Source organism: Rhinopithecus roxellana, chromosome 15 (assembly GCF_007565055.1).
Source record: "Rhinopithecus roxellana isolate Shanxi Qingling chromosome 15, ASM756505v1, whole genome shotgun sequence".
In the NCBI taxonomy this organism is placed as follows: Eukaryota; Metazoa; Chordata; class Mammalia; order Primates; family Cercopithecidae; genus Rhinopithecus; species Rhinopithecus roxellana.
In genome coordinates this window covers 30,987,958-31,015,321 of record NC_044563.1, presented here as the reverse complement: position 1 = coordinate 31,015,321, position 27,364 = coordinate 30,987,958, and the positions used below count along the sequence as shown (strand labels likewise).

Genomic DNA, 27,364 nt, shown 5'->3' with positions numbered 1-27,364 from the left:
CTCTTTGCAGAAGAACACCATTTGGGAGAAAGATCCCTTATTTTCCTGGGGCACCGTAGCCTGCCTTCCTTCCCCTATCATTTTTTACGCAGATCACACTCATGATGATGAACTTGCAGCTCAGCTTCCTGCCGCCTGCTTGACCCGGGAGCACCAGCAGGCTGCAGGGCCTCGCCCTCGGTTCCCTCCTCCTCTCGAAACCCTGGGGCTTCGGGGCACCGGTGGGGGTCCGAGTGGGCAGGGACTGCAGGAGAGGCGTGCAGGGGCGCGGGGTCCCGCCGGGGAGCGCGCACGGAGCGGCGCCTCGGCCGCCCTGCTTCCTGGAGCTGTGCTCCTTTGACCCCAGTGGCAGTCCCTGTCACTGCACCGCTCGCGCTCCCTCTGGCTCGCCGCGCCCTCGCTCCCTCTCCTCGCCCCCTCGCTCGCTCTCTCCGCAGATCGAGGCTGCTCGGGTCCTTTCTCCCCCCGCCTCCCTCTAGCGCCGCGCCCCCTGGCCCCCAGCCCCAGCCTGCGGCGGGACCTCCGGGGTCGAAGGTTCTGGCCCGCCCGCGCCCCTCGCCGCCCCCGCGCGCCCCCAGCGCTCCTCCAGCCAGCTCGGCCGCTCAGCTATGGATTGCCTGCTCGCCGGGCGCTGAAGGCATCCCCGGGACCCGGAGCGCAGCCCGGGAAAGGTAATCCGCCCGGGGAAGGGAGGCGGAGGGCGGGGGAGGGGGAGGAGGCGGCCGGGAGCCCGGTGCCGAGCGCGAGAGGAAGGGAAAAAAATGCACACACAAAGCGGAGCCCGGGTGAGAGGTGCCTTGTCAGAGGCGCGTGCGAGGGGATCGGAGGCTGCGGACCCGGGCTGCCCCGGTGCCCCTGACATCCGCACGAGCGGGCGCCTCCCGGGCAATTCGGCGCCCGGGGAGGGCTGATTTTCAACCCCTGAGCGAAAGCAAATTCTTTTTTAGGAGCTGTCTTCCCTCCCACTCCCCATCCTGCGCCTCTTCTCTTCTCCCCCACCCCCTCCAGCCATCAGCCCCCCGACCTCTGGGGGTCCCCACCTCTTCGCCCCCTCCTCCGCCGGGATTTCTTAGGAGGAAAGGAGGGGGTATCGGCGAGAAGCTGCGGCGAAAGCCGGGCGGCGGAGATGGGGGTGGGGACGAGGGCTCAGCGAGCTGTTTACTAGAAAGTCCCGGGGTGATGTGTTCGAGCCGCCCCGGCCTAGGCCCGGGTGCATTGTGTTGGCCCGATCCCTGGTCTCCCGCGGAGGCCCGAGGCCAGGTGCAGTGACTAGGGGAAGGCGCCGCGCAGCTTTGTGCTCGGGCTGCACCCCGCGGCCGCCCCCGGGGCCGCCCGCGCGCGCCGCTCTCGCTCGGGGCTCTTTCTCACCCAGTCCCCGCGCCCCAACCTCACTCTCCGCTGCTGCCTGGGTCTCCGCGCTCGCAGCCTGCGGAGCGACCCGGCGACCCGAGCTGGGGTCGGGGCTAGGCGACGGGGGACGAGTAGCCAGGAAAAGTAACCGTTGCCACCGGATTTCTTCTCTACAGAGGCAGGACTTTCCTTGCTATTTACGTGTAACAAGATTATCTTTGTAAAGCCTTTGAATTGCGGGGTTTTGCGGCCTAGGAGGTGAAGGGGGCATTTTTCTAGAGGCTCAGGAGCGGGTTGGAATCCGTCAGCAAGAAAATAAATTAAGGATGCCCCAGTGGAGTTGATTTATAATAGTACATCACCACCCCCCTCTCACACACCCCAAATTAAGTGCAAATGCGAGTCGTGAAAAATGTATAATTGATTTGAGATGCTGCAAACAAACACAAACAGGTCGCGGGGGGGGAGGAAAACAAGCAAAAGTTTAAGTGAAAAAAGATTTCAAAAGAGGGGGAGATCCCGTGGCCTCCACACCCCCTTTCAACGCTCGCTGGCTCCCTCCCTTCCTTTCTCAGCCGTTCCGGGGAAGGAACCTGGCAGCGCCCAGGCGCAGAGCAGGGAGGAGGCGGCGGCCCCGGGCTCGGGCTCCGCGCTGTGGGTTCGGGGATGCCAACGCGCCCGGGAGGCTGACGTCGGGGACGTGGGGCTGTGATGCCCGACCGAGAATGGCGTGGTGTCAGAGCCATTGGCCGCCAGTGGTCATCAGTCAACCCAGAGCTAGGGAAGAGGGAGAGAAAAAAGATAGGCGTCCAGCGGAGCCCGGGGCCGCGAGCGCTAGCGCCAGCAGTGCCCGCAGAAGCGGCGGCCGCGTAGGCAACGGAGGTGGCAACGGGGGACTGAGCGAGTAAGGCGCTGGTGCTCCAGGAAGGAAGGGGAAGTTGTAGCCGGGAAGAGCCAGCCGTGAGCCTAGAAGGGCAGGGCGAGTGTGTGTGTGTGTGTGTGTGTGTGTGTTAGTTGATAAAGCCCCCCCCGCCCACCCCGCTCCGCGCAACTGCCCACCACCCTAGATTTAAAACAAACAAACCAATCCAAAGTAGAGAATTCCGCGCCCCCCACCGCCCCACCTTATATAGACTCCACGAGTTGCCAGAGGCTCCGGAGAAAAGTCTTGCCCTCCCTCTCCGAAAGAATGTGTCACTCAGGTGTCCGCAGTGCTGGAGACAAGTTCAGGTGTAAGTGCGGTGGGAGGGAGGGCGCTCGGTGGACAGAAGCACGTGGAACTTTATGTCAGCATCCCCCAAAAAAACCCTGGCGGAGAAGCCCGCCGGGAAAGCGTGTGGGCATCGCTCCCAGATACAGGGATGAGTAACTGGAAGTGGGCATAAAAGAGTAGGGGCGTGAGTTAAGAACGCACTGGATCGGCGCGGCAGAGGGAGGAGAGAGCGAAATTTGGCGAATTTGGAGCAGGCAAGTTCCAAAGTCCCGCCAGGCTTGGTCGGGAGATCTTGGGGCAAGTGATTAAAATGAGCATTCTCGTTGAAACGAGAAAACCGCGGGCTCTTTTCTCATAGGCTGTGCTGGGCAGTACAGGGGTAGAGAGGTCATGAGTTGTTGCTTTGAAAGTTTTGGTAAATTGGACTTCTGGTGTCTAGGAGGTGGAGACAGTTATTTAATTCCTCAGCTTTTAATCCTTTTATTGCCAGGCGACTTTAAAAGGTTTTCCAACTAGATTCCTGGAAAAGAATATTGCTAGTTGTACAGCTTAAAGGACAGAAGCGATTGCTATCTAGGAAATGCAAAATATACTCACATGATTTTCTTTTTAAAGAGAAAAATCAAACTAGCACCAGCATGAATGTTTGGCAGTGTCAGTCCCTTTTAGATTTTTCTTTTGGCTTCTTGATATTTCGTCCTGGGTTCCTTTGTTTTGTGGAGCAAGTGTGTTGAAGTACAAAATGAAAATTTATGAAAAGATTAGTGCTGTCTTTAAATATTGTGTGTGAAAAGTTAAAGTAAGTGTGAAGAGGGTGAGATGCACCAAAATCTGATCATTTGGAAGGTTTTACTGCCTAAATGCACATCTTCTTGATAGTTGTAAGCAGTGTATCATTCTGTCTTGTTTCAAACTCTCTCCACATTTCTCAGGTTATAGGAGGTGGTTTTGTGCATTGTCTCGTGTCTCTGAGAGTTACCAAAAAAAAAAAAAAAAAGTCTTTTCCAGGTGTTTGTGTTTAAAATTCTTAGGTTATGTTCATTTTGAGATACGGGTGGGGGTGAACACAGCATTTTTAAAAATAAGCCTTTTCTTGACTTGTCTGTAAAGGTGCTGTGAAAGTTTTGAAGCTCTCTGCCTCAGTCTGACATTTTCTTCAAAGGACTCCAGATTAAAGAAGATAGACGCTGCAGGTGCACTGTTTCGATAAAACATTTGAAAGGGAACATGGCAAAGATGAATTCAAATGAGGTGCCAGCCACCCATTTAGCCTTTCAGAGTTACAGGGGCCTGTGCTTGCTGATGAAAAGATGTTCTATTTGTCTTCCTGGGGCAAAGGTGCAAAGAGGCATAGATGTTCACTGATAGAGAAGGATGACTTTAGGATCAAGCAGACCATGTAGAAGTGCAAATTGATCAGCTGCTAAGTTCTGTCTCTTCTTAGCTTCAAATAGTAGAACTTGGGTGGGTATCATGCTAACTGCTACAATTCATTGCTTAGATGTTTAAATATTAGTTATGTATATTTTATTTCTAGGCCACATTTGCTTGGTTTAGTGTGTTTACTCCAGAAACATTTAAAATCTTTCTAGTATTGGGTGCAGAGATTGTTACTCAGAGGTCACAGTGGTCTAGACATGAATTTGATTTCCTTTGCTTCTTAATGTTCAGTATTTCACACAATAGACATTGATGGAAGAAGGAACATAAGAATTGTCAAGTAATTTTTACACCACTCTCTAATTTATGCAAACACTAAGTTCTCACAGTCTGAAAATGTGTATTTTTCCCCCTCTGTGCTTTGATGGCTAACATTCTTTTTAATGACAGTCATTTCTATAACAGGAAGATGTTTTCATTTGTATTTACTTTTCAGCGCCACGCAATTATGCAGTTTTGCGCTTCAGTAGTGTCTCGGTACTTTGTGTCTCAAAAGAGAATTACAGTACTTAGAACAGGACTGCAATTTGAAGCAGGTGTTGTGTTTTACTGTTATGCAAAATAACAGTAAAATATAATTGTGGGGGAAATTAAGGAAACAGCTGCAAACTTGGTATGAAAACTGCTACATTATGATTTGTAAGCAGTTCTTATAGATATCTTACATCAGAGGAGCAGGGAAAGATTTTAATTTAGTTAATCCTACTGGCCTGGTTGTCTGTCGTCTGGCGCTTAAAAGATTCATACCTCCCATGAAGTCAGGAAAAAGAAAGAGAACCCAAAGTGACACTTTGTTTAAAATGCCAGAGCATGGGGATTCATCTCTTGGCAGTGCACTTGACATTAGGAAGGCAGGCAGGGTGGGTGTTATTTAGCTTGCTTTGCTAATATGAAGAAGGCAATGATTTGAGTAGAACACTCTGGAATTTCTTAGCCCAGCTAGCATATGGAGGACTACACAACCCCGGGTTGTAAAATAATAAAATAAATGGCCTATGGCAGGCCATCTGCCTTTTGCTCGATATTTAAGGTGTTTCATCCCAATTTTAAATCTAATCTTATTATTCTAAATATTTTTATTTGAAATAGAAGATAAGATTCTCAGCGCTTAATGGTGCACACGGCAAACCTATTCTGATGTAGAGCACTTAAAGTAAGAGCATGGGTTACCTAAGGGTTACCCAAGGAGCGTACTACGGATTCTTCTCTACCGCACTAATCAATTGCAACAACTTGGACATGAGAATTTGCTTCCCTCTGCCTTTGCACAACCACCATAAAAATAGACATCTTCATTTCTCAACCCAGTGCAGCAAATAATATATTGACATTTATGAAAAAATCAGAACTAATGGAAATTTTTAAAAAATGAAACCAACTACTGAGAATTATGTTGCACCAAGAATGAGGTGACAGATGTAATGGCCGCCCTTCTTTACCGCTCCATCGGGGCTTGAAGAAGGGAGGTAATGAATGCATTCAAAGTGGTGGTCCAGACCTGGAGGTGTTTGGCTTTCCCCTGAGTGACTGGAGTGTTGAAAGAAATGACATTACATTTAACAAGAAGGATTTGCCTTACCATAAGGTTCTGGGCCAGAGAGAAATGCCAAGCATTGCCTACCTATGTATTTTGGGAGCTGCTTGTGAAAGAAAAAATACGTGTATTGTGTGGGTATTATGAGCATGTTATAGTTATACACATGTATCTGTTATAAGCACAACATTTTAAATTCTTATCTGTCGTTGAGTTATATAGCTGTTTTAAACATGGAGCTTTCAAATGATTATATGACACCAACTTTGTAAAGACCAAACGTTCCAATTAGCAGGGAAGGTTTGGAAGATTCTTCACTTCGAGCACAAACCATGTATAGCCAGATGCCATGGCAACTGTGGATATGCCCCTTCCGTAATTCACGTTAAGTGCCATAATTATAATTAAAGAGGAAATCTTAGTTTGAACTCCATTGAGATGATTTGCTAGCACCCAGCAATGATGTATAGAGTGTACTATCTGCTTTGAAGTGCATGAAGGGAAGAGAGATGGGAACAGTTGTATCCACGAGCCAACAACACATATTCAGATTTTCCCTGAACTAGTTTCACATCTAGATGTTAAATTTATGTCTCTTAGAACACCCTTTTTCTCTTTGTTCTCATTTTATATACATATTTCTTTTTTCTTTCAGAAATGCACAGCGGTATTGATGAGTAGATCCTTGGATTCAGAGGTTGGCTGAAACGCACCATGCCTACTTCCATCTTTTGCTCTGTAAAGTTGTGAATTGCTCATGCCTATAGGGAGGAAGGATGGCACATGGGATTCCTTCTCAAGGCAAAGTTACCATAACGGTGGATGAGTACAGCTCAAACCCCACCCAGGCATTCACGCACTACAACATCAACCAGAGCAGATTCCAGCCTCCACATGTACATATGTAAGTATCACTCATGAACTTAACAAAATTAGCAATCAGGAAAATAAAGAAAAAAAAAGAAAAGCATTCACTCTTAACTTCTGCTAGGGAGACTAAAAGGTAAATGATTTACAAATCGGATGGGTATCTGTGGTTTCAAATACAGCTCAGGAGGAATCCCATACATCTGTGTAACATTTCGAATTTTCGGAGCACTTTCAACCACAATTTGACATTAGATTTTCAGAGCCTCTGAGGGTTGGTGGTTGGTTGCCCATATTTATAGGTAAGAACAGAAAATAACAGAGAGGTTAAAGTGTTTGCAATGCCACACAGAGAATTTGCCTGAGACTCCTGACCTCTAGTTAAATTTGCTTTCCATTGTATTGCTTGCCTCAATTCTGAAATACTTCTTTAAAATTTCTGTAGTTTTTTTTTTTTTTTTTTTCCCCACACCTCACCCCACTACCCCTTTACATTCAGCTGGGAAATAGGCCTAATTGGGACTAATTGTCCAGCTACTGCTAGATCCATTGTCTTGCCTGTTGCTAGTGAAACGTGTGCTGCATGCTGTAGGACTCAAACAATATGGGGAACAAAGGAATAAGGGACAGTGGAACAGTTGGTTCCAGGAATTGTACTTTTCTCTCACTCCCTAATACTATTTAAGTCATGTTGAGGTTTAAACTGTTTAAGGAACAAAGTGTGGCAGAAACCCAGAGGCAAGGATTTCGCAGCACCTGGTTGCACATCAACTTTTTTCTGGTCCTCTGCTACAGGATGTGCTGGGCTTTCAGCAGAAGGGAGCAAAAGGTCACCATCTCTCTTGTTTATTCAAGGCCTGGTGCTCATTCTCTATGAGACCCTTCCAATGTCTAACATGAGTCTTTCATAGTAGGACTAAACCTCTTTGAAAACTATTGTATAGTCAAGATAGAAAGGAGGTTAGGACTCTGTTGACTGTTTTTACCACTCCTGTAAGAATTGAACTTGGGGCATGTCCAAGTCACAAGCTCCTTTTTTAGTAATTGTTTTATGTGAGCATTTAAAAAAGTAGTAGGACACCCCAAACACACACCTGCCCCCCTGGAATCTAGAAACGCTAACCAAACAAAAGGGTCTTTCCCCTGACTGCCTGGATATTAGTGTAAATGCTAGGATGTTGCTTTGCAAGTATATTCTGGAGAGCGACTCAGTTACCTATGATGAGATTTCTGCAAAGCAGCCATTCTAAAGCAACATGCTTGAGTGACAAAAAAAAAAAAAAAAAAAGAAAAAAAAGGAAAAGACAATCATTGTAAGTGGTTACTGCTGAACTATTTATAAGAACTTTAAACTTTCTTTAAATGAGTATATATTAATTATTATGAAGGATCGCTAACATGATTTTAAGGAAAAATGTTTAAGGTGAATAAAGTTTTTCCTTGTTAAAATGGCTTTTCTGAATAATAAATATATGTTCAATTCAAATATTCTTTTTATTCTGCTGTTTCTAGTTATTTCTTTTTCTTCAAATATGCTACAATATTTGTGTAAGCCATACTTTAGAATAGCTTCAGCTCTGTTTTGCTGGTGTTATATTTTTATATTACAGAACTACAAGGAACTTTGTAGATGCTGTTTCCATTCAGGCAAAAGAAAGTGTGTTTTGCCCAGATTCCCTGGAAAATGACTGCTGGGGAACGCCAGCTTAGTTCTCAAGTCTGCAGACATCTGCTCACTTGTTCTTGGCCTTAAGATTCCACTTGCAACCTGTGAATGCACATAGATATTTTAAAAATCACGTAACTTTAAAGTTGATCTGCTTATATCTAGCCATAACAAATTTGAAAGATCAGATTATACCTCTTTTGAAAAAAATCGTTTGAAAATGGGGCAACTTAGACAGCTGTGTAGTGCTTTCACCAGACTCCCGATCTTGGAATAGAGGATTCTTCCACAGGCTAGTTCCAGTGTGCCTTTTCACTTTTATCGCCAATGAGGGTTTCCCATTTGAACCCTCTGCTTCAACCACACAGTTTGGCTCCCTGTCATCTGGACACACCTTAGTCCCTTCCATCTTAATGCCACTGCCATCACTGTTTATCACAGCTGTAACACAGTTACACTGTGCTCATCAAATGCCTCAAAGCCAGGTTAGGTTCCTCCACTTAAGCCATTCCAATCCAAAATGATCATGCCTGCCCAAGTTACTTGGCAACACTTTATACCATCTCCATTATTTTTCTTAATCTATCTGTCTATCTGTCTACCTACCTGCCTATCTGCCTATCTGTATCTATCTGCCTGTCTGTGTCTTATTCTCTTAATTTTTTATTTCTTAAAGAAAGGCTTGTTCTTCTGAGCAGGTGACAGATGCTCAAAAACACTGGTCAATTGATCCATTGATTTGATTATGCATTGGATAGAGTGATTGGATTGATGCTTGGAGATTTTCATTGGAATTTTTCTGTCAGTTCTCGACATTTTGAATGTTTTTATGATGGTGCGTATTGTCTGGAGGCTGGCTTACCTTTTCCTTGGCTTCACTCTTTCTTGCTTGAGAACATGCCATTGTTTTGTAGGTGTGATGGCCTCGCACAGTGACTGGCCTGTTGTAGGTGGTCAGGGATCTTGGTTGTATGCAATCATGTCATATTTCTGTTATATTAAGAAAAACAATTGGCCTTAATCTAATTAGAAACTTTAGTTGGCTAGAAAATATCTATAAAATATTTAGTCTAAAATGTCTTCAGGTTTTCTGAAAATTTCAACATGTCATGGCAGAACTTTGCTCCTCTCCCCAAGGTAAGGATATTTTGTCTTTTCCACTTGCATAGTTGCTCATTTATTTTGCATGGATTGTTAAATTATTTGCTTCCTTTTTTCACGTGCACTTGAGATTTCTGAAGACCCCTGACAGATCACCTGGATTATAGTTAAAAATCCTATCCCTTTAATGATGTCTTATTTTCTTTCCTACAGCCTTGTGGTGGTAGTTGAGGTTTTTTCACCTTAAATAGGAAGAGCTCACTTCCCATTTAATTCAATTAGTCTCAGCTCAGCTTTATGACTAATGAATTTTCTTTTCCAAGTCTCAGTTTACTCATATGTAAACATTTGCACTAAATGATGGTTAAGGATCTTTTTAGCTCTGACTTGCTAAGATTAAGATTGCAGTTAAGACAATGTTTATTTGCAAGGCGATGCTATTAAGGAAACAAAAATAAATAAGACCCAGTCCCCATTTTCATGAAGCTCATCGCTGATTTCAGAGCTGATGTTTCAAACAGCTTTAAGAAGCATTGGTTTAGTTTTCATCTCTGAGTTCTGACAAGATTACCACCAAGCTCTCTAAGAATGACTGGCTTGAATCTCTGCTTGTTATGTAGGGAAGTTTTTTTTTTTTTTTTTTTTTTTAAGAAAGCAATCCTGTATGACCTTGGGAAAGAAAATTAAAGCACAGCTGGAGCTGGCAGAGCAAAATTTAACCTAGAATTTGTGTGCCTCGCTTACCCAGACTCTTGAACATACTAATAGATGTCATGATTGAAACCCAGCAATTAACAGGGCTTCATTTTTCCACAACCCCTTCGTCTTTCCCAAGCAGAATGTTAAGAAAAATTATTTAGTATTTTTAATGATGGTGAGAGGAGGTGCTGAAGGAGCCAGTGTAGGTCTGAAAACACCATAAAGATTTTGTATGTGTTTCATGATCTGAGGCCTAATCAAATGTTACGAAACTTTGTTAGTAGGGGATTCAGCCATCTCAGTTTTAGCACTGAAATCCCTGTGTTATTGGAACGCCTCAGCCTGCTGAAAACCATTACAATAGGATACCCTACTGCAGTTAATTCTTCATCTTTTTCTTTAAGGATTGACGGCTAGGGAGCTCAAATCAAGTTTTCAGTTTCAGCCGCTTTCCTTGTTTGCACCTTCTGTTGTTAACACCCCTCGAATCTTACTCTGTGCTTGTTCTTTTATCCTTGTTCTATGGAGGCAGGGTAGCATAGTGGTCAACATCACCTGTGGAAACAGATTATCGGGTTTAAAATTTGCTTGCACCACTGACTAGCTGTGTAACCAACTGTGGAGAAATACTGTAACTTCCTTATGTTTTATTTTTCTATCTGTAAGATCTGGACCATAAAAGTAATGCCTATCTCAAAAGGCTGTGGAGGATACAAGAATGAAACAGTATTATATGTTGATGCTTATACATACATAGACTATGCTCAGTAAATGTTAGCTGTTATCATTAATAATTGTTTCATTGATTCTGGGTTTTAAATTTTAAACTGCCAGTTCATTTTGAAAAGCAGTGGAGTGTATATAAATGAGTAAATAAAGTCATTGGTAAATCTTGTCCTTTCTTCCTCATGGAGCCATGATCAGCAAAGAGTCATGGAAACTTTTCTGGGTGGGATTTTGGTTTGTAAAGGTTGACAGGTGTCCTGGTTTAGTGCCTGTCAAGATTATAAACAGCCTAGGAGTGTCTCATCCACCTCCAGTTATTCCACGGGAGTGGCAGTCCCAAGGGGAGGTGGAATCTTGTGAGCTGAGTGCTGACTGGTTGCTCTCTGTGGAATCACAGTGGCCTCCCTCCACATAAGCTGGACCTAGGTTCTCTGTACCCCAGTCAGTTTCTTAGACTTCCCACCTCTATCTGTGGTTAAAACAGAAACATCAAGCGCTAACTGTAATTAACCAGAATTGAGTGCAAAAGGCACAGTTTGGGCTGGGGAATGAGGACAACATGTATATGGTAGCGGAGAATGTGGTCTGAAATCAGCGATCTGTATACAAATGCTGATCCTGCCAGTTACTGCCATGGCTGGGTGACGATGGAAAAATTGCTGAACCTGTCTTCTCATCTGTAAAATAGGTTTAATGATCCTTTAATATGGTTGTGAGCATTAAATGAAATGATACATAATGACATACAGTGCCCAAAAGATATCACTTGATAAATAGATTCTATGATAATATTTATGGTATTGTCTACCAGCTGATGAGCATGAGTTAAGTTGTTAACATTTTCCTTTCTAAACTACTTGGTTATATGAAACCTGATAAGTCCAAATTGTTTTATTATTGTATTGTGTAGTATCTGTCAGTGTTGCTTGGCCATCGCTATTAAAAAAAAAAATCTGTAGCTTTTAGGGTATCTGGGTGATTATTTCATGCCAAAGTATTATAAGATTTTGTCTGATCTGAGATTTCATTCTTTTTCAGTTCAAGAATGTGGTAGGAAGTAACTGTTTGTTTTAGTTCTGTATTAGATATGCTTGCGTACAAAAACAGTGTTACAGAAGAGTGTTATAGAAACGGTGTCATTTGGCTAAATAACTATATAAAAGTATGTGGAAGGATAAGTAACATTACTGGTGATTATTTAGGGAATACATTTGGAACTGAATTTGCAGGAAGGAGTGTTGGATAAGAACCTTTTACTTTTTATTTCTTGTACTTTTGTATAATTTGAATTGTTCTTATAACAAGTATGTAACACTTTTATGATAAAAACATTTTTTGAAGATTGATAAAAAATGTAATTTGTCTTCAAGTCCTTATGCTTTGCCTGTAAGATTTGCTTTAAAGTCTTGATCTGATGCAAATCTTCTGTTTTATTTTGTCCTCACTTTCTTGGGTAGCACTTTCTTCTGTTTTATATTGCAATCAAGGAATAGGCCAAAGGCTGTTCATTGGTTCAGTATAACTCAACTTTCTCAAGTGTGGGAAGATGAGAATATTGTTGCCTGCTTCATTGTCTTATAACTGATTGGAAATTTTTAAAGAAGTATGGTGTCACTTAATGACAGGGATACATTCTGAGAAATGCATCTTCTAGGCGGTTTCATCTTTGTGCAAACATCATAGAGTATATTTACAGAAACCTAGATGGTATAACCTACCATACACCTAGGCTATGTGGTATAGCCTATTGCTCCTAGTCTACAAACTTGTACAGCATCTTACTGTACTGAATGCTGTAGGCCATTGCAACACAATAATAACTATTGTGTATCTAAATATATCTAAACATAGAAAAGGTATGAGAAAGGTAGAGTATAAAAGATTAAAAATGGTCCACCTTTATAGGGCACTTACATGAACGGGGCATATAAGACTGGAAGTTGCTCTGGGTGAGTCAGTGAGTCAGTGGTGAGTAAATGTGAAGGCCTAGGACATTGTTGAACACTACTTTAGGCTTTATAAACACTCTACAATAAATTTATAAACAATATTTTTGTCTCTTCAACAATAAAGTAAGAAACTTAGCTTACTGTGGCTTTTTTACTTTATACACTTTTTAATTTTTTAAAACGTTTTGACTCTTTTATATACCAGATTAAAACACAAATACAGTGTACAGCTGTACACAAATATTTTCTTTCTTTATATTCTTATTCTATAAGATGTTTTTATACTAATTTTTTTTTTTTTTTTTTTTGCTTTTTAAGCTTTTTGTTGAAAAGACATGGTGGGAAGGGAATGAAGGATTTAAAAACTACATATTGGATACAATGTACACTGCTCAAGTGATGGGTGCACTAAAATCTCAGATTTCATCACTATACAATTTATCCATGTAACCAAAAACTACTTGTATCCCAAAAGCTATTGAAATAAAAAGTGTGTGTGTGGTGTGTGTGTGTGTGTGTATAAAACTAAGACATGAGCACACATTAGCCTAGGCCTACACAGGGTCAGGATCATTCATATTACTGCCTTCCACCTGCACATCTTGTCCCACTGGAACGTCTTCAGGAGCAGTAACAGGCATGGAGCTGTTATCTCCTGTGATGGCAATGCCTTCTTCTAGAATATCTCCTGAAGGATCTGCCTGAGGCAGCTAGGGTTTTAGAGTTAACTTTTTTTTTTTTTTTAATAAGTAGAAGGAGTACACTCTAAAATAACAACTAAAAGTATAGTACACCAAATAAGCAAACCAGTGACAGAGTCATTTATTTCATTGTCAAATATTATATACTATACATAATTGTGTGTGCTGGCAGGGCAGGTTTGTTTACACCACCATCACCATAAACACATGAGTAATAAGTTACACCACAATGACATTATGACAGCTAGTGTCATTAGGTGATAGAAAATTTTCAATTCCATTATAATCTTATGGTACCACCTTCATATATGTGGTCTGTCATTGACCACAATGTCATTATGCAGCTCATAACTGTATTTTCAAATCCATTTGGGAAAGCTAAAAGAGTATACAGTAGTAGACTTCTTGACAGCATTTCAGGAACTCTGCATTCTAGTCCTGTCATGGTCACTAATCAGCTCTGTGATCTTTAGCAAGTAGGGCCTCTCTCAATTTCAGGTTCCTTACCAGTCAATAGACTTGATAGCCTTAGCATCATCTCTTCCCATGTTAGCAGTCTGAGGTTTCTCCCATTCCTTACCTTTACATTTGTCCATGTAAAATTACGAACACAAATCCCACACCATTAGTGATATTCTGTAGGGAAAGAATATAATAGAGACATCATTGGGATATGGTGGTGAGAGAAGAGAAATGACCCCTAACGCTCACACAGAGGAAATGTCGTATCAGCGGATGAATGAATGAATGAATGTCTGGAACTCTGTAAAACAGCACTTACTAACAAGGTAGAAATTAATTTTGTTACAGAGTTGGGCTGCATTTGCTATTTAAAAAAAATTCGAAACATACACTTCTTTCTTGGTAAGCCACTTTCTTATTTTCATTACAGATTCATCACTGTCCTGCACATTAGCGTGGTGGCCATAATTTGTAAAATGCTCTCCATCTGAAATTCATTGTAGAAATTCTGAATGGCCCTTTTAGTTTGCACTTTATATATAAACACTGGGTATTTTTATTTTCTTCTCTCATTTATTTTTAAAAATAAATTCTTTTTCCTATACACTCCCTGAGGGCACCCGTCTTGTGGTCCGTGACAGTTGGACTTCATTTTAGAGCTGACTTTTTTCCTATTCTGTACAATCCTTTGTTTGCACTCGAGCATTAAAGAAGCAATCTAAAATTAGATTTGTTTTTTGTCCGTAGGAATTTGTTCCTAGAACCCTACTGTATGTTGCATAATTGGACAGCGTTTTTTGTTTATTTGGTTGTTGGCTACTTGACTTTCTGGAAGAGTAAAGAATTTTGGTGAAATAAAACAAATCCTGTTTTCTATGTTATACCTGGATTTTGGGTTCGGAAAGTTACCTACATTTGTAGGCATAAAGAACGACTCATAGAGAAAGCATGGTCATAATCAACTCATAGACATATCCTGCAACCGGGAGCCATTCAGATCACCTCTCCTTACAGACTGAATCCATCTAACTCCTGCTCTAAATACAATTTTTGTTCTTTAAACTTCTTTCATGGGGATATTTTGGTAAAAATTATTCAAGTGGCAAGACAAACTAAACAGGCCATAATGAAATAGGTAGTTTGTATTTGTGACATACTCGATTTTAATTCTGAGATTTTAAAGCTTATGAAGATGAGCTTTTAAGATGTAGAAACAAAGCTAATGCTGCTGAATCTACTGCATCCTGTAGGGCAAACTCTAGATAATTCTGAACTGTTTCCAAAAAGGAGAAGCTTACTGAGTCTTGGAAGATCTATTCATCAGTTTGTTTTTCTTCTTTTTCAGTATTTCCTTAGCTCTTTCCTTCTCATGTCTTTTTCCCTTTTAGACTTTCACAGCATACTGGAAACTAGATGTTTAAGTAGCTATCCTAGCACGGTTAGACTATTATTTCAATATCAGTATGTACAAAACTGCCACACTTTTGCAGACCACCGTGTTAGTCTTCTTTTTTTTTTTTCTTTTTTCTTTTTTTAATGTAAAAAGTACACTTAGAGGCTTTGTCTGTGTGGAAACACTCACTCTGCAAAGAGGAAACTGTTGGATTTATTGGCTCTTGCAGTATTTGGGTCTGCATATTTTTGTTCTATTTTGCTTTGAAGATTGGTTTTATTCAATTTCTGCCCCTGTGGAAGGGACAAAATATATGCAAATAAGAAAATGCATTTTTGCAGATTTTTTATTTTTTTCTTCTTTACTACAAATCAAGAATATAAGCTTCTCTAGTTGATTTACATTTTTGTGCAAGTTTTTATTAAGCCTCAGAGCTGTTGAAACTAGTTTAAAAAAAACCCAAAAAGATAAAGAAAGCTAACATCACCATGGAATAGAGGGAACAGATAACTTTTTCACATTTGATAGTATTGATCTTTAAAATTCTAAGTGAGAATTAGACCATTACCGAAGTTCCTCTGTTGGTAGTGGCTTCCTAAAAAGACTGCAGGACTCTACATCAAAACATGGACTCTACTGAAACTCACATTTCTTTGTACAGACTGTCTCTGAAACCTTCCAGCTCGAAGATTTGATAATTCTTGGATTGGAAAAATATCCTTTCCTGTCTTGCTGTGGGCTTTTTTGGCATTTATACTGATTGGCTAAGAAAAGTGGCTTACTTGTGGTATTTGGCTTTAGGTATTTGGGCCAAGGACCAAGTTTCAAACCTTGTACATATTTGTACACTTAGCTTAAAATATGTTTTGAACAAAGACTTTAAACTGAAATCAAGAAAAAAATTAAGTCTCCCACCAGCTAAGCAAGCTCAGCATGTTTCCCTAATTTCCTGAAAGAGTTAGCCTTCTTCTATGACATAGGCATTTTACTAGCTCTGTTTAAGTCCTGAGTCAGTTCTGGAAAATTTTTCTCCAGTTTACTTTATTTTGCTTTGCCTGGAGATTTCAAAGATAACCAGTGAAGCCTATCAAACTGTACTCGATTTTTTAATCATAAAATTGTACCTATTGCTCTTAGCACCTTTTATTTAATATATTCTATGTTTAAGAATGATACGACTTTTATGTACTGGTTCTGCTTGGATAGTGCTATGGTTTGAATATTTGTGCCCCTCCAGAATGCATATGTTAAAATCCTAACTCCAAAGGTGATGGTATTAGGAGGTGGGGCCTTGCAGAGGTGATTTTCTCATGAGGATGGAGCCTTTATAAAAGGCCCCAGAGTAACCCCTTGTTCTTCTTTCATATGAGGTTACGGTGAAAAGATGCCTGCCTATGGACTGGGAATTGGGCCATCAGCAGACATTGAATCTGCCTTGATCATGGACTTTCCAGTCTCCAGAATTGTGAGAGATAAATGCATGTCATTTATAAGCTACCCAGTCTATGCTATTTTGTTATAGCATCTCCAACAGCCCAAGGCAGGTAGGCAGGGAATATAATGGGAAGATGAATTTTATAGAGGAAAGAAGAGGAGAAATTGGGGTATTTGTGAAGGAGAGAGAGGGAGAAAGTAGGAAAGAATATATAGCAGATGTATTTGTGAGATCATAACTCTTCCTTGGCAGTTATGATGTCCCGCCCTTGGGCTTGACTTTAGCACCGGGAGTGGGTCAGCATCCCCGGACTTCAGTCAACAAAGTTCCTCTGTTGAGACAAAATTGCACCTTGGCTTTCTAGGGTACACATGCCGACTCAGTATACCAATGAATCTAGCATATGAAAGGATCAGGATAGGAATTTTTGATACTTTCATACTTTAAATTTTTGATATGCTCAGACTTATGTTGATCTTTGAGAAGCAACGATTTTTGGGGTAATTCAAAACTTTTAGGCTTGTATTTCAATATTTTTAAAAAAATCATTTGACAAATAGTGAACTCTGAACTGGCTTTCGAGAATGTAAGAATATCTGAAGTTGTGGTTTCCCAAGGTTCGCCATCTGTTAGTATCTAGGAGACTTACCATATGTTGTGCTCAAATTCTGACTTTTACAGGTTAACTTGTTTTCACTTTGTTCTTCACTCCTACATTTTGGGCACAGCTGGTAGCACTGAAACCTATCTTGACTCAATAAACTTAGAGAAAAGAATGGGGAGGGGTGAGTCTTTGGGAAGAACAAACAGGCTAGGAGGTGTTGACTCCTAAAGGATATTAATTCTTAATTCTTCCATAATGCAGTTCAAAGAGTCTAATGCTTTCTTCATGTAAAATACATGTAAAGACTTAGGTATCCTGTTTGGTACAGTAGTGTGAGTCCTGTTCTAGCCCCTCTTGCAACTGACCCTCCTGAGAATTCGGAAGGGAAATAATAATCCCATGGGAGTTTGTTTGCTCCATGTTGTGCCCCTTGGTGGTGGTGGATAGCTCCCCTGTTTCGCATCTCTCCATCTCGACCCCACCACGATGTTAATGGCTGTCGGCACGCTCCACTGTTTATCTTGGAATTTGATCCCATCATCTTGGCAACCAAACTGGGACCTTTACCGCTTAGATTGTTTGTCATTTGTTGTTAATTATCTGTTACCATAAATTCTGCACTTTGAGAAAATAGGGAATGTTTTGAAATATTTCCTCCAACATGTAAGTGGAGCTTCATTTTCTGTGGACAAAAGAGAACAACAACAAAAAAAATGAGCCCTTTTGGCAGCTGGTTTTAGGGAAATCAAGTGCCCTGGTTTTTCAGACGGGCTCAGTGAGATCCCACTAATGCAGCCAGGATTTGCACTGAAAGAACCTTTGCAATTCAGCAATGGTCTAATACAGACCATTAGTGACAGGTACTCCCCATTGGAGGGAAGAAATAATTTAACTTTAAATAAGGGGTTTTGCTTTTTATCTCAATCTCTTTATGCCATAATTGTGTTTTTTGTATGCTAGGGCCTGTTCCCTTCAGCCACTTCCTCCTTTTAAAGATTATTAAAACAAAGCAGTCCAGAATGAGAAGTAGCTTCTGCCTGCCTGTCTTTATGAGGTGTTTATTTTGTCAAGTATAGAATTAAAATGAGCTTTCTAGTCATTAGTGGATTTTAGTCCTGGTCTCACACTCTGCAGGGAGGGTCGTGCCGTGTTATAAACAGATAGCACTGTTTTGCAGGGTGCTGTACCACAGGTTACAGGAAACATGGTTGAGCTTAATATCTTCATAAAGCGGTAAATGAGAGAACATGAAAGAGAGGGGGGAAAGAATGAAGGTTTGTATTTTAGAGGGAAGCATTGAGAATAGAGTGACTGTTGCTAAGCAGAAATCTGGGCACAATTAAAGTATTTAAAAATGAAGTCATTTGAGAAGTTCCAAAAAGAAAAAAAAGTATACCCACAACTACTGCTAGTGTCTTATCTTTATAGCAGGGCTCATAATCATATGTGCTTCAAAAAGTAATGGTGAGGGTTACAGAAGATAATGCTTAGTGCCCAGTACAGCACTTAGTGCAGTGTCTAAATGCTCCATGTGTGGTGGCTATTATTGTTAACAATATCGTGTATCATTATGGCCTCTAAAACATTAACATGACCTTCTGCAGTTTTAATAGTGACATATAGTCCATCATCGCTATAACATTTTTCGTGCCTTTAAGTTTGGTGTGTCTGTTTTATTCTTGTCAAGATGTTTTACGGTTTTGCCGTCTCCCAGAGGAGACACAGGGAGGGCGGGATCCAGTCTCTGTTAACCTGATAGCCAGGGGCGGAGGCTTAATAAACACTTAGGTGCCTGCCTGCTGCCTGGGACAGTGTAACTCTCAGTGATGTGTCTTTTACTGGAGTTGTGGAATTTGCTTGGACGAAAATGTTCTCAGCTTTATAGGGGTTCATGATAATAGTGTCGGCCCTGAAATAAAGCACCATTTCTAAATATTCCACTTTCATTATCCTTGTATGTCTTCTCTCTCAGTGTTTTTCAAAGGGGACAGGATAAGTGCTTGGGCACTACTTTAGAACACAGATTATAATCAGACTTTGGGATTAAGACATGAGTAGTAAATGTATTAAATTAGTGACTTAGTAACTGTTCGAGTATGAGAATAAGAAACTGGAGGGAGGAGACTGGGAGCTGGAAAAAAGCACCCTCTGATTGCTCTCGGGGAGGCTGGGAAAAAGAATTTAACACTTTGAATTTTTTAGGAGCCATTAAAACTCTGATGGGATCAGATTACTTGACTGCACATCTGAAACATGAAACTCTTGCCCTAAACCGTGCAATTGAGTTAAGCTCAAAATTCTAGGCCTCCCCCTAAGACTGGCCTCTGGGTAAGCCTCATTGTTCATCACAAAATGATTTCCTTTGAGAGGAACAAGACTACAGTGAGGTTTTTATGGCCAATTTAGTCTGTGCATTGGTGCCAGCCAGACTTTTGGCAAGAGTTAGTGCCAACTTTGGTGATCTGTCCACCGAATTTTTCCCAAGGTCTTCAAAACGGTTTGGATTTAGTGCTGACATCGAAGGAAAGATGCATTATAAGTCCAGCTTTCTAGGCACACCTCTTGTATTTTTTGTTTTTTCAAGTAGAGAGATACTGAGAGGTGCCAGAGAGCAAGAGGCTGATCTGTGGCCGTAAACTTTGAGTCACAAAAGAATGTGGACAGTCTTCTTCCCTAAACACTATTTTCTCTCTCTCACTTTGTCACATTTGTAGGGAGCCCCTGCCTTCTCTGTGGATTAGGTGTCCCCCTTATACATACTCCCAAACCTATGAGTGGTACTGTCCTTTGGCTGTACTTATCATAAATATATTCTTGAATTGTTTGTGAAATGTCTGTCTTCCACTAGGATATAAGCTCAATGAGGGCAGTGACCTTATCTTTTTCTTTTTATTTATTTTTTGCTGTCTGTATTCACAACATCTATCACAATGCTAGGCATGTTCTGGAGACCTGTTGAATGAATGAATGAATGAATGAAAGCTGAGTTTGCAATGATTCGAGGGATTAACATGTGCTTCCCCAGGAAGTGAGTGCTGCCTTGTAATCACTCATTCATTTTGGGAGCAGATATGTAGACTTGAGGATGTACTTGGCTTTAAAAAGGGTAACTTATGTAAGTCTCCCGTGTTTTTTTCAGGATGGAGCTGGATGAAGCTCAGAGGGAGTATTTCTGATACTCATACATTAATGCTGTCATCTCTGCCTTCAGTTGACTTTTGTTTTGGCAATAGTAAACTCTCATTTCTAACATAGGAAAAAAGATCAAAGCTTCCACTTTCAATTTGACCCTAGAGCTTTGGGTTTTCTATATTGTTCTTTAATTTAAAAATGGAGACATTGGAAAGTATATTGTTTTAACTCCTTATAAAATGCTCACTTATTGATCGTATTTGGAGTCAGCAATTATCAGTCAGAAGCGTGAAATTAATTAAGATGTATTTCAGCCCACTTACCTGGAACCCGACAACTGCTCCTAATATGTGGAGTTTACTTGAAATGAAGACCTGAAAATGGGTCATCTGTCATCATGGGAATCATGCATTTTGAATAAGGCGAACCAATTTTTATTCTGTACTCTGATGTTTAACGACTTTACTTTTTTTTTAATAGTAAACGCTTAACATTTTTACAGAACAACTTTTTTGACAAAAATCTGTGATTTGGGTTAAATACAGATAACACCGTCATAACAGTATTGGTATGACAGTGATTGAAAACCTTTCTTAAAAACATTGACTTGAAGGTAAAACAAAGGAAATTCAAAGTAAGTATGCCATGGAGTTCTAATTATGGATGACTAAACTGCAAACCCCTTGAAAAGCAAATGATCAGGAAAAGATCCTGCTGTAAAGTGCCAGGCTTAAGAAAATTTTACATGGTGCAGAAGTTAAAAGAGGGGAGATACTAAGAAAGAGAAGTCTGTATTGCAAGCACTTTTGGGGCAGGAAGTTTTTAATTTAGATGACTGACTTCAGGTTTTCTCTCTAACTTTCCCTGTGGCTGTGTCTACTAAGGAAGGTGCTGTATAATTAGACTTTGTGGAGATGCCTTTTGGCTGAAGACCTAATTGAGTCTCTGGACTTGAGTGCAGGGTTGGAGCTGGAGGAGCTTTTTGCCCTGCAGGTAAAAGTGCTTTGATGGACCTACCTCTTTGATAAGTACCTGTAGGGCTGGCAGTGACATTGTTTAGGCAAAGTATGGTTTAGTAATTGAGGAGTCAGTGCTCCTTAGTATATGAAAATCTTTCTTTAAAATAGGGAAGACACCAAAATCCACATGCGCAATTTAAATGAGTCTGTATTCTGCATTATAAATATGCACCGGATGCCAAGTAGAAAACCGGAACACTCTCTCAGGATGCTGTTAGGGCCAAGCGGAATCTCATTAGGGACAGCTTCAAAGATCAGTTCCTCGTGTCCATAAAAACAAGTGTAAATTATCTGGTGCGCGCCTGCTGTTAGCAGTTGCGGTGTTGCATTATGCATGATTCAAGACTGCACAGGGGAGACACAGGCTGCACGGAATTCCACAATGTATGTGGGGATTTCTCTACCCATTTTTTTCTTTTTGGTGCTGAGTCCTACATTTTGGAAATTTATTGGTGTGTTTCAGTTAATGGAGGGTGTCATATATAACCCGCTCCTACATTTTTGATGAATTGGAGTCAGTTCAGAGAGAAATGATAAGGTTCTGAATTGTTTACATGAACAGCCACGCTACTCAGATTTATGTATCTTGTTTGCTCACACATGGAGTCAGATTGGGGGGCATGAACGCATTCCATGCACACAGAATTGAGTGCATTTGTTTCAAGTACTCTGTCCCTCATTTTGGTCTCTTGGTTAGATTTTTAAAATAAGTATGAATGCTCAGTAAGTTAAGAACATGTAGTCGAGTTTAACATATGAGGCTTCAATAAATAGTTTTGAAATAAATGCCTGAGGGCCTGGAAGTATATTTCTGAGCTTTATTGCCTGAGGAGACCGGGAAGCAATATAGTGTTTAAGAACATGGATTCTAGAAGCAGACTGCCAAAGTTTGGATCTTGATCTCACTCTTACTATCTGTGCGACTTTGAGCGAGTTACTTGACCTCTCTGTGTTCTCATCAATAAATGTGACCTCTCTGTGTTCTCATCCATAAATGAGGGAAGCAAGTAGTACCTTTCTCAAAGGACTGTTGCAAAGGTTAAATCAACTGCTTTAAGTATAGTACCTACCAAATTTTCTGGGGATGTAGTAAGTTCTATAGAAGTGTTTCATTTTGGTGTTATCATCATTATCAGAGGTAAAAGACCTTCCAGTGCAACTGGGCATGACTAGGTACAGAACACCCAGAGCCTGAATTTATAAGCATATGTGTGCTTGAATGGATAGATATACATGAAAGCTGAGGGCAGACAAAGTCAGGGAATGATTACCTTGGGGTCAATTAGAAGAAGCCACTAAAAATACAAAATGCTTAGTAGATGTGTATCTTGCCAGCCCAGGTGACTCAGGGAGATAAACATGAGATCTTGAGAAAAGGTTAAGACATAGTAGCAAGAGAGAGTTAGCTTTCCTCTAGCCAGAGTAGAAGAAAGGGTTTGTCAGTTTCCTTTTCCCAGATGTTTCTCAAGACCTGTTCCCAGAACAAAGAGGCATGTGGGAGAAAGATCAAAAGATCAGCCTTACATAGTGTCAATGACTTAAATCCATCAATTTCCCAGCACTAGTTACCTCCATTTTGAAATTTACATTCGTTCCTATAAGGGGATACCCACACACAGCAATATTGCCCTTTCTAGACTGGAAGCCCTACAAGGGCAGGATTGATGCTGGCTGATCTCGAATCCTCTGCCTTGTCCATGAGTTCAGTAACAAATTCATCTTTGACAAATCAATAAACAGTCTTCAATATGTATTTGTCCTGTCATTTTGTCCTCACAGTAAATGTATGTGGGGATTTCTCTACCCATTTTTCTGTCTGAATTCTGTCTGAATTCAAAATCTCCCCACCCTCTTTAGAGTCTCTGCTGCTACTAACATGCTCACCTAAGCACTGGTTAATGGCCTACCATGCTTGCTTCAGTGTCTCTCCTTATAGTTTGCTGAAATTGCCCCTACCATCTCCTGTCACTTACTCATCAATACCTTAAGAATGGTTTGTTGGGAGCTCTCATATTTTGGCACTAAGTGATTGAGGCTACCTTGGGTATTCTGTAGAGGTGAGCTGCGCCAGCATTACTACCTGAGCTCCGCCTCCTGTCAGATCAACTGTGTCATTAGATTCTCATAGGAGCCCAAACCCTATTATGAACTGTGCATGCGAGGGATCTAGGTTGCTTACTCCTTACGAGAATCTAATGCCTGATGATCTGAGGTGGACCAGTTTCATCCTGAAATCTACGTCCTCATACCCCCATCCATGGAAAAATTGTCTTTCACCACACCCGTCCCTGGTGCCAAAAAGGTTGGGGACTGCTGATCTATAGGATAGGGAGGGAGGAAATGAGCAAGGAGAGTGGGATGTCTGGGGAAAGCTGGGTGTCACTGAAAATGTTACAGTATATGAATCAATAAGTATTTATTGGAAGTAGCATGGGATGCAGGGATCCTGGTTGTTTTGCTTCTCGTTTTAACCCCAATGCATAGTACAGTGCCTGACACATAAATAATTATTGATGAACAAATTAATGAAGGAATGTTTTATTGGGTTTAGCAGTCAGGATAATATAGAACGATAAACCCCCAATCCTTGTCTGCTAGCGTGTCTTGCCTGTTTAGAGAGACAATCAAATTCATCTGAAATAAATAATATTTAATAAAATAATCATGTGTGCATTATTGTTAATAGAATATCAAGGTTCTTAAAGTACTTTTGTGCTGTACTCACTGTGAAGGAAACGGAAGTAGAGAATTTTACGTATAGCCTACTGGCAGCCCAGAGAGGTTGAGTGACGTGCTCAAGGTCAAGCAGGACTGCTGGTTTCTAGTACAGAATGTGACTCTTCATGACCCTTCATAAGCTGTAGGTGCCTAAAGAACTTACAGTTTGGGGCAGACAATAAATGCTAACTGAGTAAGAGAAGCAAGGAAGAATTCAAGAACATGTCTAAAATAAGACTTTTTGGGCATCTGCCGTAGTTCTACTGAAATGCTTTACAATGTTATTTCCTAGTTTTTCCCTGTAGGCATGCATCAGGTTTGACTATTCTCCCAAACATGAAAGAAGGTAGGCTTCCCGTAGGAGGCACCCTGTGATGGAAAGCAGCTTAAAATAAACAGGAGCAGCTATTTTCTGCCCTGGAGGATCACACTTTACTTTCATTTCAGAATATGCCCTCCTGTTTCTACCACTCTTTTGTCCTTTGGTTCTTCTCAAGTCTGGCAGCATCTTCTGGCCTTATGGGCTCCAGAAACTACTGCCATTTCCTATTCAGAGCCTGTGCACACTTGGACTGCAATTGCAATTTTGCTTGGTTGTGGGAGTTGAGAAGTGTGTGGCCATATGCTGTGGCTTGGATAATGGCTTACATTTCAAACAAGTTAGATGGTTTCTGGCCCACTGCTTGCTGTGTGTTGAAATGAGCAAACCTATATGCTTTTAGGTCTTTTCCATTTGCAGACATGAAGATGAAAGGTGGGATGCTTCAACCCAGTATATTTTACAAAGCTCAATTTGAGTGTGGTTTTCAGACCTGACTATGGTCGAGTATCAAAGATCAAGGGTAACTTCAAGGCACCATTTTTGAGAAATCCACAGAGGTTACTATTTGTAAATGATGTCTCTGACCAAAAGGAAGTGGTGTTATTGCACAGAAAATTGCTTCTGTTCTCTGTCATTGGTGTTGGCATCACTTAGTAGGCTACTGAAGTGCATCTTCTTCATTAGGGTGGAGAAACCCTGTGGTCACAGGTTGCTCCACAAGGAGCACTTTCAGCCACAGGCAATTTTCCTTTTGGAAAATGTGGGGTGGCAGGTGTGAGGTATCACATTAAAATTCTTTATGTTGGACTGCAGCTGGGCCCAAGTTGGCTTTGGCAATAACCCTCTTTGCTTAGGTTGCTACAGATCTAGCTATCAGTAAGGCTGCAACCAGACTCCTAGGATGTTGGTGCAGTGGCTGGTGACTGGGCATTGGTTTATTTGCCGGCATTGAGCCGGTATTACCTGTTAGACCTTTAAAAACTGAGCATCACAGGACATGCTAGAATTCTTCCAGCTCTGTTGCTTTTCTGGGAAGTTCAGAGACGGCATTTGGCAGTAAACTCACATTCAGCTGAGACTGTTGAACTTCACATTCAGTTGAACTATTGAACTTCATAATGGGGAAATTATCTAATAAAAGCTCTAGTTTTTGGTGATGATTAAAAACAGTGGCTCTGGAATGCTCAAGACCCCAACTTAGTAGGCAGAGAAGTTCATAAAATACGTATTGTGAAGAGTCCAACTGGTGAATATACTGGCTGTAGCAGTATTTATTTCACTGTAGAATTTATACATCTCTGCTGTCCATATTGAAATAAGTGTGTGTGTGTGTGCGCACACCCACATGAAGGTTTAAAATTAAACATAGATGAAAATGCTTACAGAACACTTCTTTTGGCTATTTAAAAAACAAATAAAACATTGGACATGTTTGCATGTGGGTTGAACACCTCAGCTACCGATTACTCACACAGTTGACCTTGTTTTCTATTCAGGGCACCAAGAAGCCACATTGTTAAGCCTATTGGGTCAACCCAGGGTTCATGTTAACATCATTTTTCTTTCTGTGGAGATGTAAAGGTCTTCAGCCTGATTGTTTTCTTTTTCTTCCGCACCAGGTGGGGGGTAGCATGATTTTTGCATGACTATGGGCCTGCTCTATAAATAAGCAGATTCAGTCCTTTGTTTTCAATGTAATCAGCAAGATTGCATTTGCATCGCCTGTAAGTGAATCACATAAGTGAAATTACATTGCCTGCATCTCATTTGGTATCATAAAATGTTATGGGATGCAGGCTGTTTTTCCTCCAAGTAAAGTGTCTTGAGTTAGTATTAGGGTGCTTGCTTTCATTTTCCTTTGTGACCAAATTTGTGGCATTCTACAGAGCTAGGGCTTGTATTTTCACTTATGTTAGTTGCTAGAGAAATACTCATTGATGTCCTCTAGAATGAGCTAAGATATTGGTTCAGTAGGGGGTAAATGGGAGTTTTAAGACTATCTCATGTCGTGTAGCAAGTGATTGCTAATCACTTTCTTTTGTTTGTGACAACTTCTGCTTAGTAAGAGTAAATGCCAGTCAGTGTTGGTTGGAAATATAAAGCAATCTGAAGCTTTTCAGGCAGTTGGCCACAGAAAATGGTTAACATATATATATTTTTTAAACTTGTTAGTCATCTTTTTTAGTAACTACTATGCAATACATATCTTAATTGGCCCTTTAAGTGGTATCCCTAAGACAGAGGACTCAGAAGTCATTGTAAGATTCTCCCACTTATTTTCTTGAAAATAAATAAACACAATAAAAAATAATTACTGACTTCAAAAGTCAGTAATTTTGGTGACAAATAAGAATGCTCTATTTCACATACCACCTCCCCTCTCCCCTGAGGTTTTCTTAATTCATGAATGCTGGTGGAAGTCAAAGCAAAGGTATGAGTTCTTAGATAACCTGTAACACAGTGTGGTTACCCACAAAACATCTGTTTATTGACTACATTATTGATAAAACTCCACAAGGCAACAGGCAGCTACAGTGCTTATTATGCCCTTTGCTTACATATGAAGACTATTTTCAAAAAGAAAAGGCGTGCCAGTCATAATGATATACCAACACAGTGTAGGTGCTTGATACAAAATGCTCTTTGGTTATTTGGAGAGGTATTAAATTTAACATACCTCACATGGAATAAAAATAATTTATTTTTGAAATTACATTTAAGAAATAAAATTTTTTAAAAATAACTTTCAAACATAGCTTACAATTTTTTCTATAAGACTTTGAAGGAGATTTGCAATTTTGTGTTTGCATATTATTTAAAACAATGTATCTGGGAAAAACATTTCATATGGAAGGAAAAGATTGAGTATAGTTTCTTTTTAATTACTAAGCTTTTAATTGACACATCATGCAAGCTAAAATGTATACAAATTAAGCATGTTCATGCAATAAATTTCCACAAAGCAAAATACACGTGTGATCACAGTTAACTATGGTTTTAAAGATCATTTTGTTTGTTTTAGTTTGCAAAATA

The 27,364-nt window shown here is 40.8% G+C and overlaps 1 protein-coding gene across 1 annotated transcript in view; it reads left to right on the top strand.

The window, feature by feature from the left end:
* Window positions 1–330: 330 nt before the first annotated feature.
* MPPED2 (metallophosphoesterase domain containing 2) overlaps window positions 331–27,364 on the top strand; it is a 178,772-nt gene continuing 151,738 nt past the window's right edge. Inside the window, exons 1-2 of the mRNA XM_010358313.2 lie at window positions 331–671; window positions 6,193–6,441. Coding sequence (XP_010356615.1) covers window positions 6,314–6,441 — 128 coding nt within the window. The 5' untranslated portion in view covers window positions 331–671; window positions 6,193–6,313. The remainder of the gene's footprint in view (window positions 672–6,192; window positions 6,442–27,364) is intronic.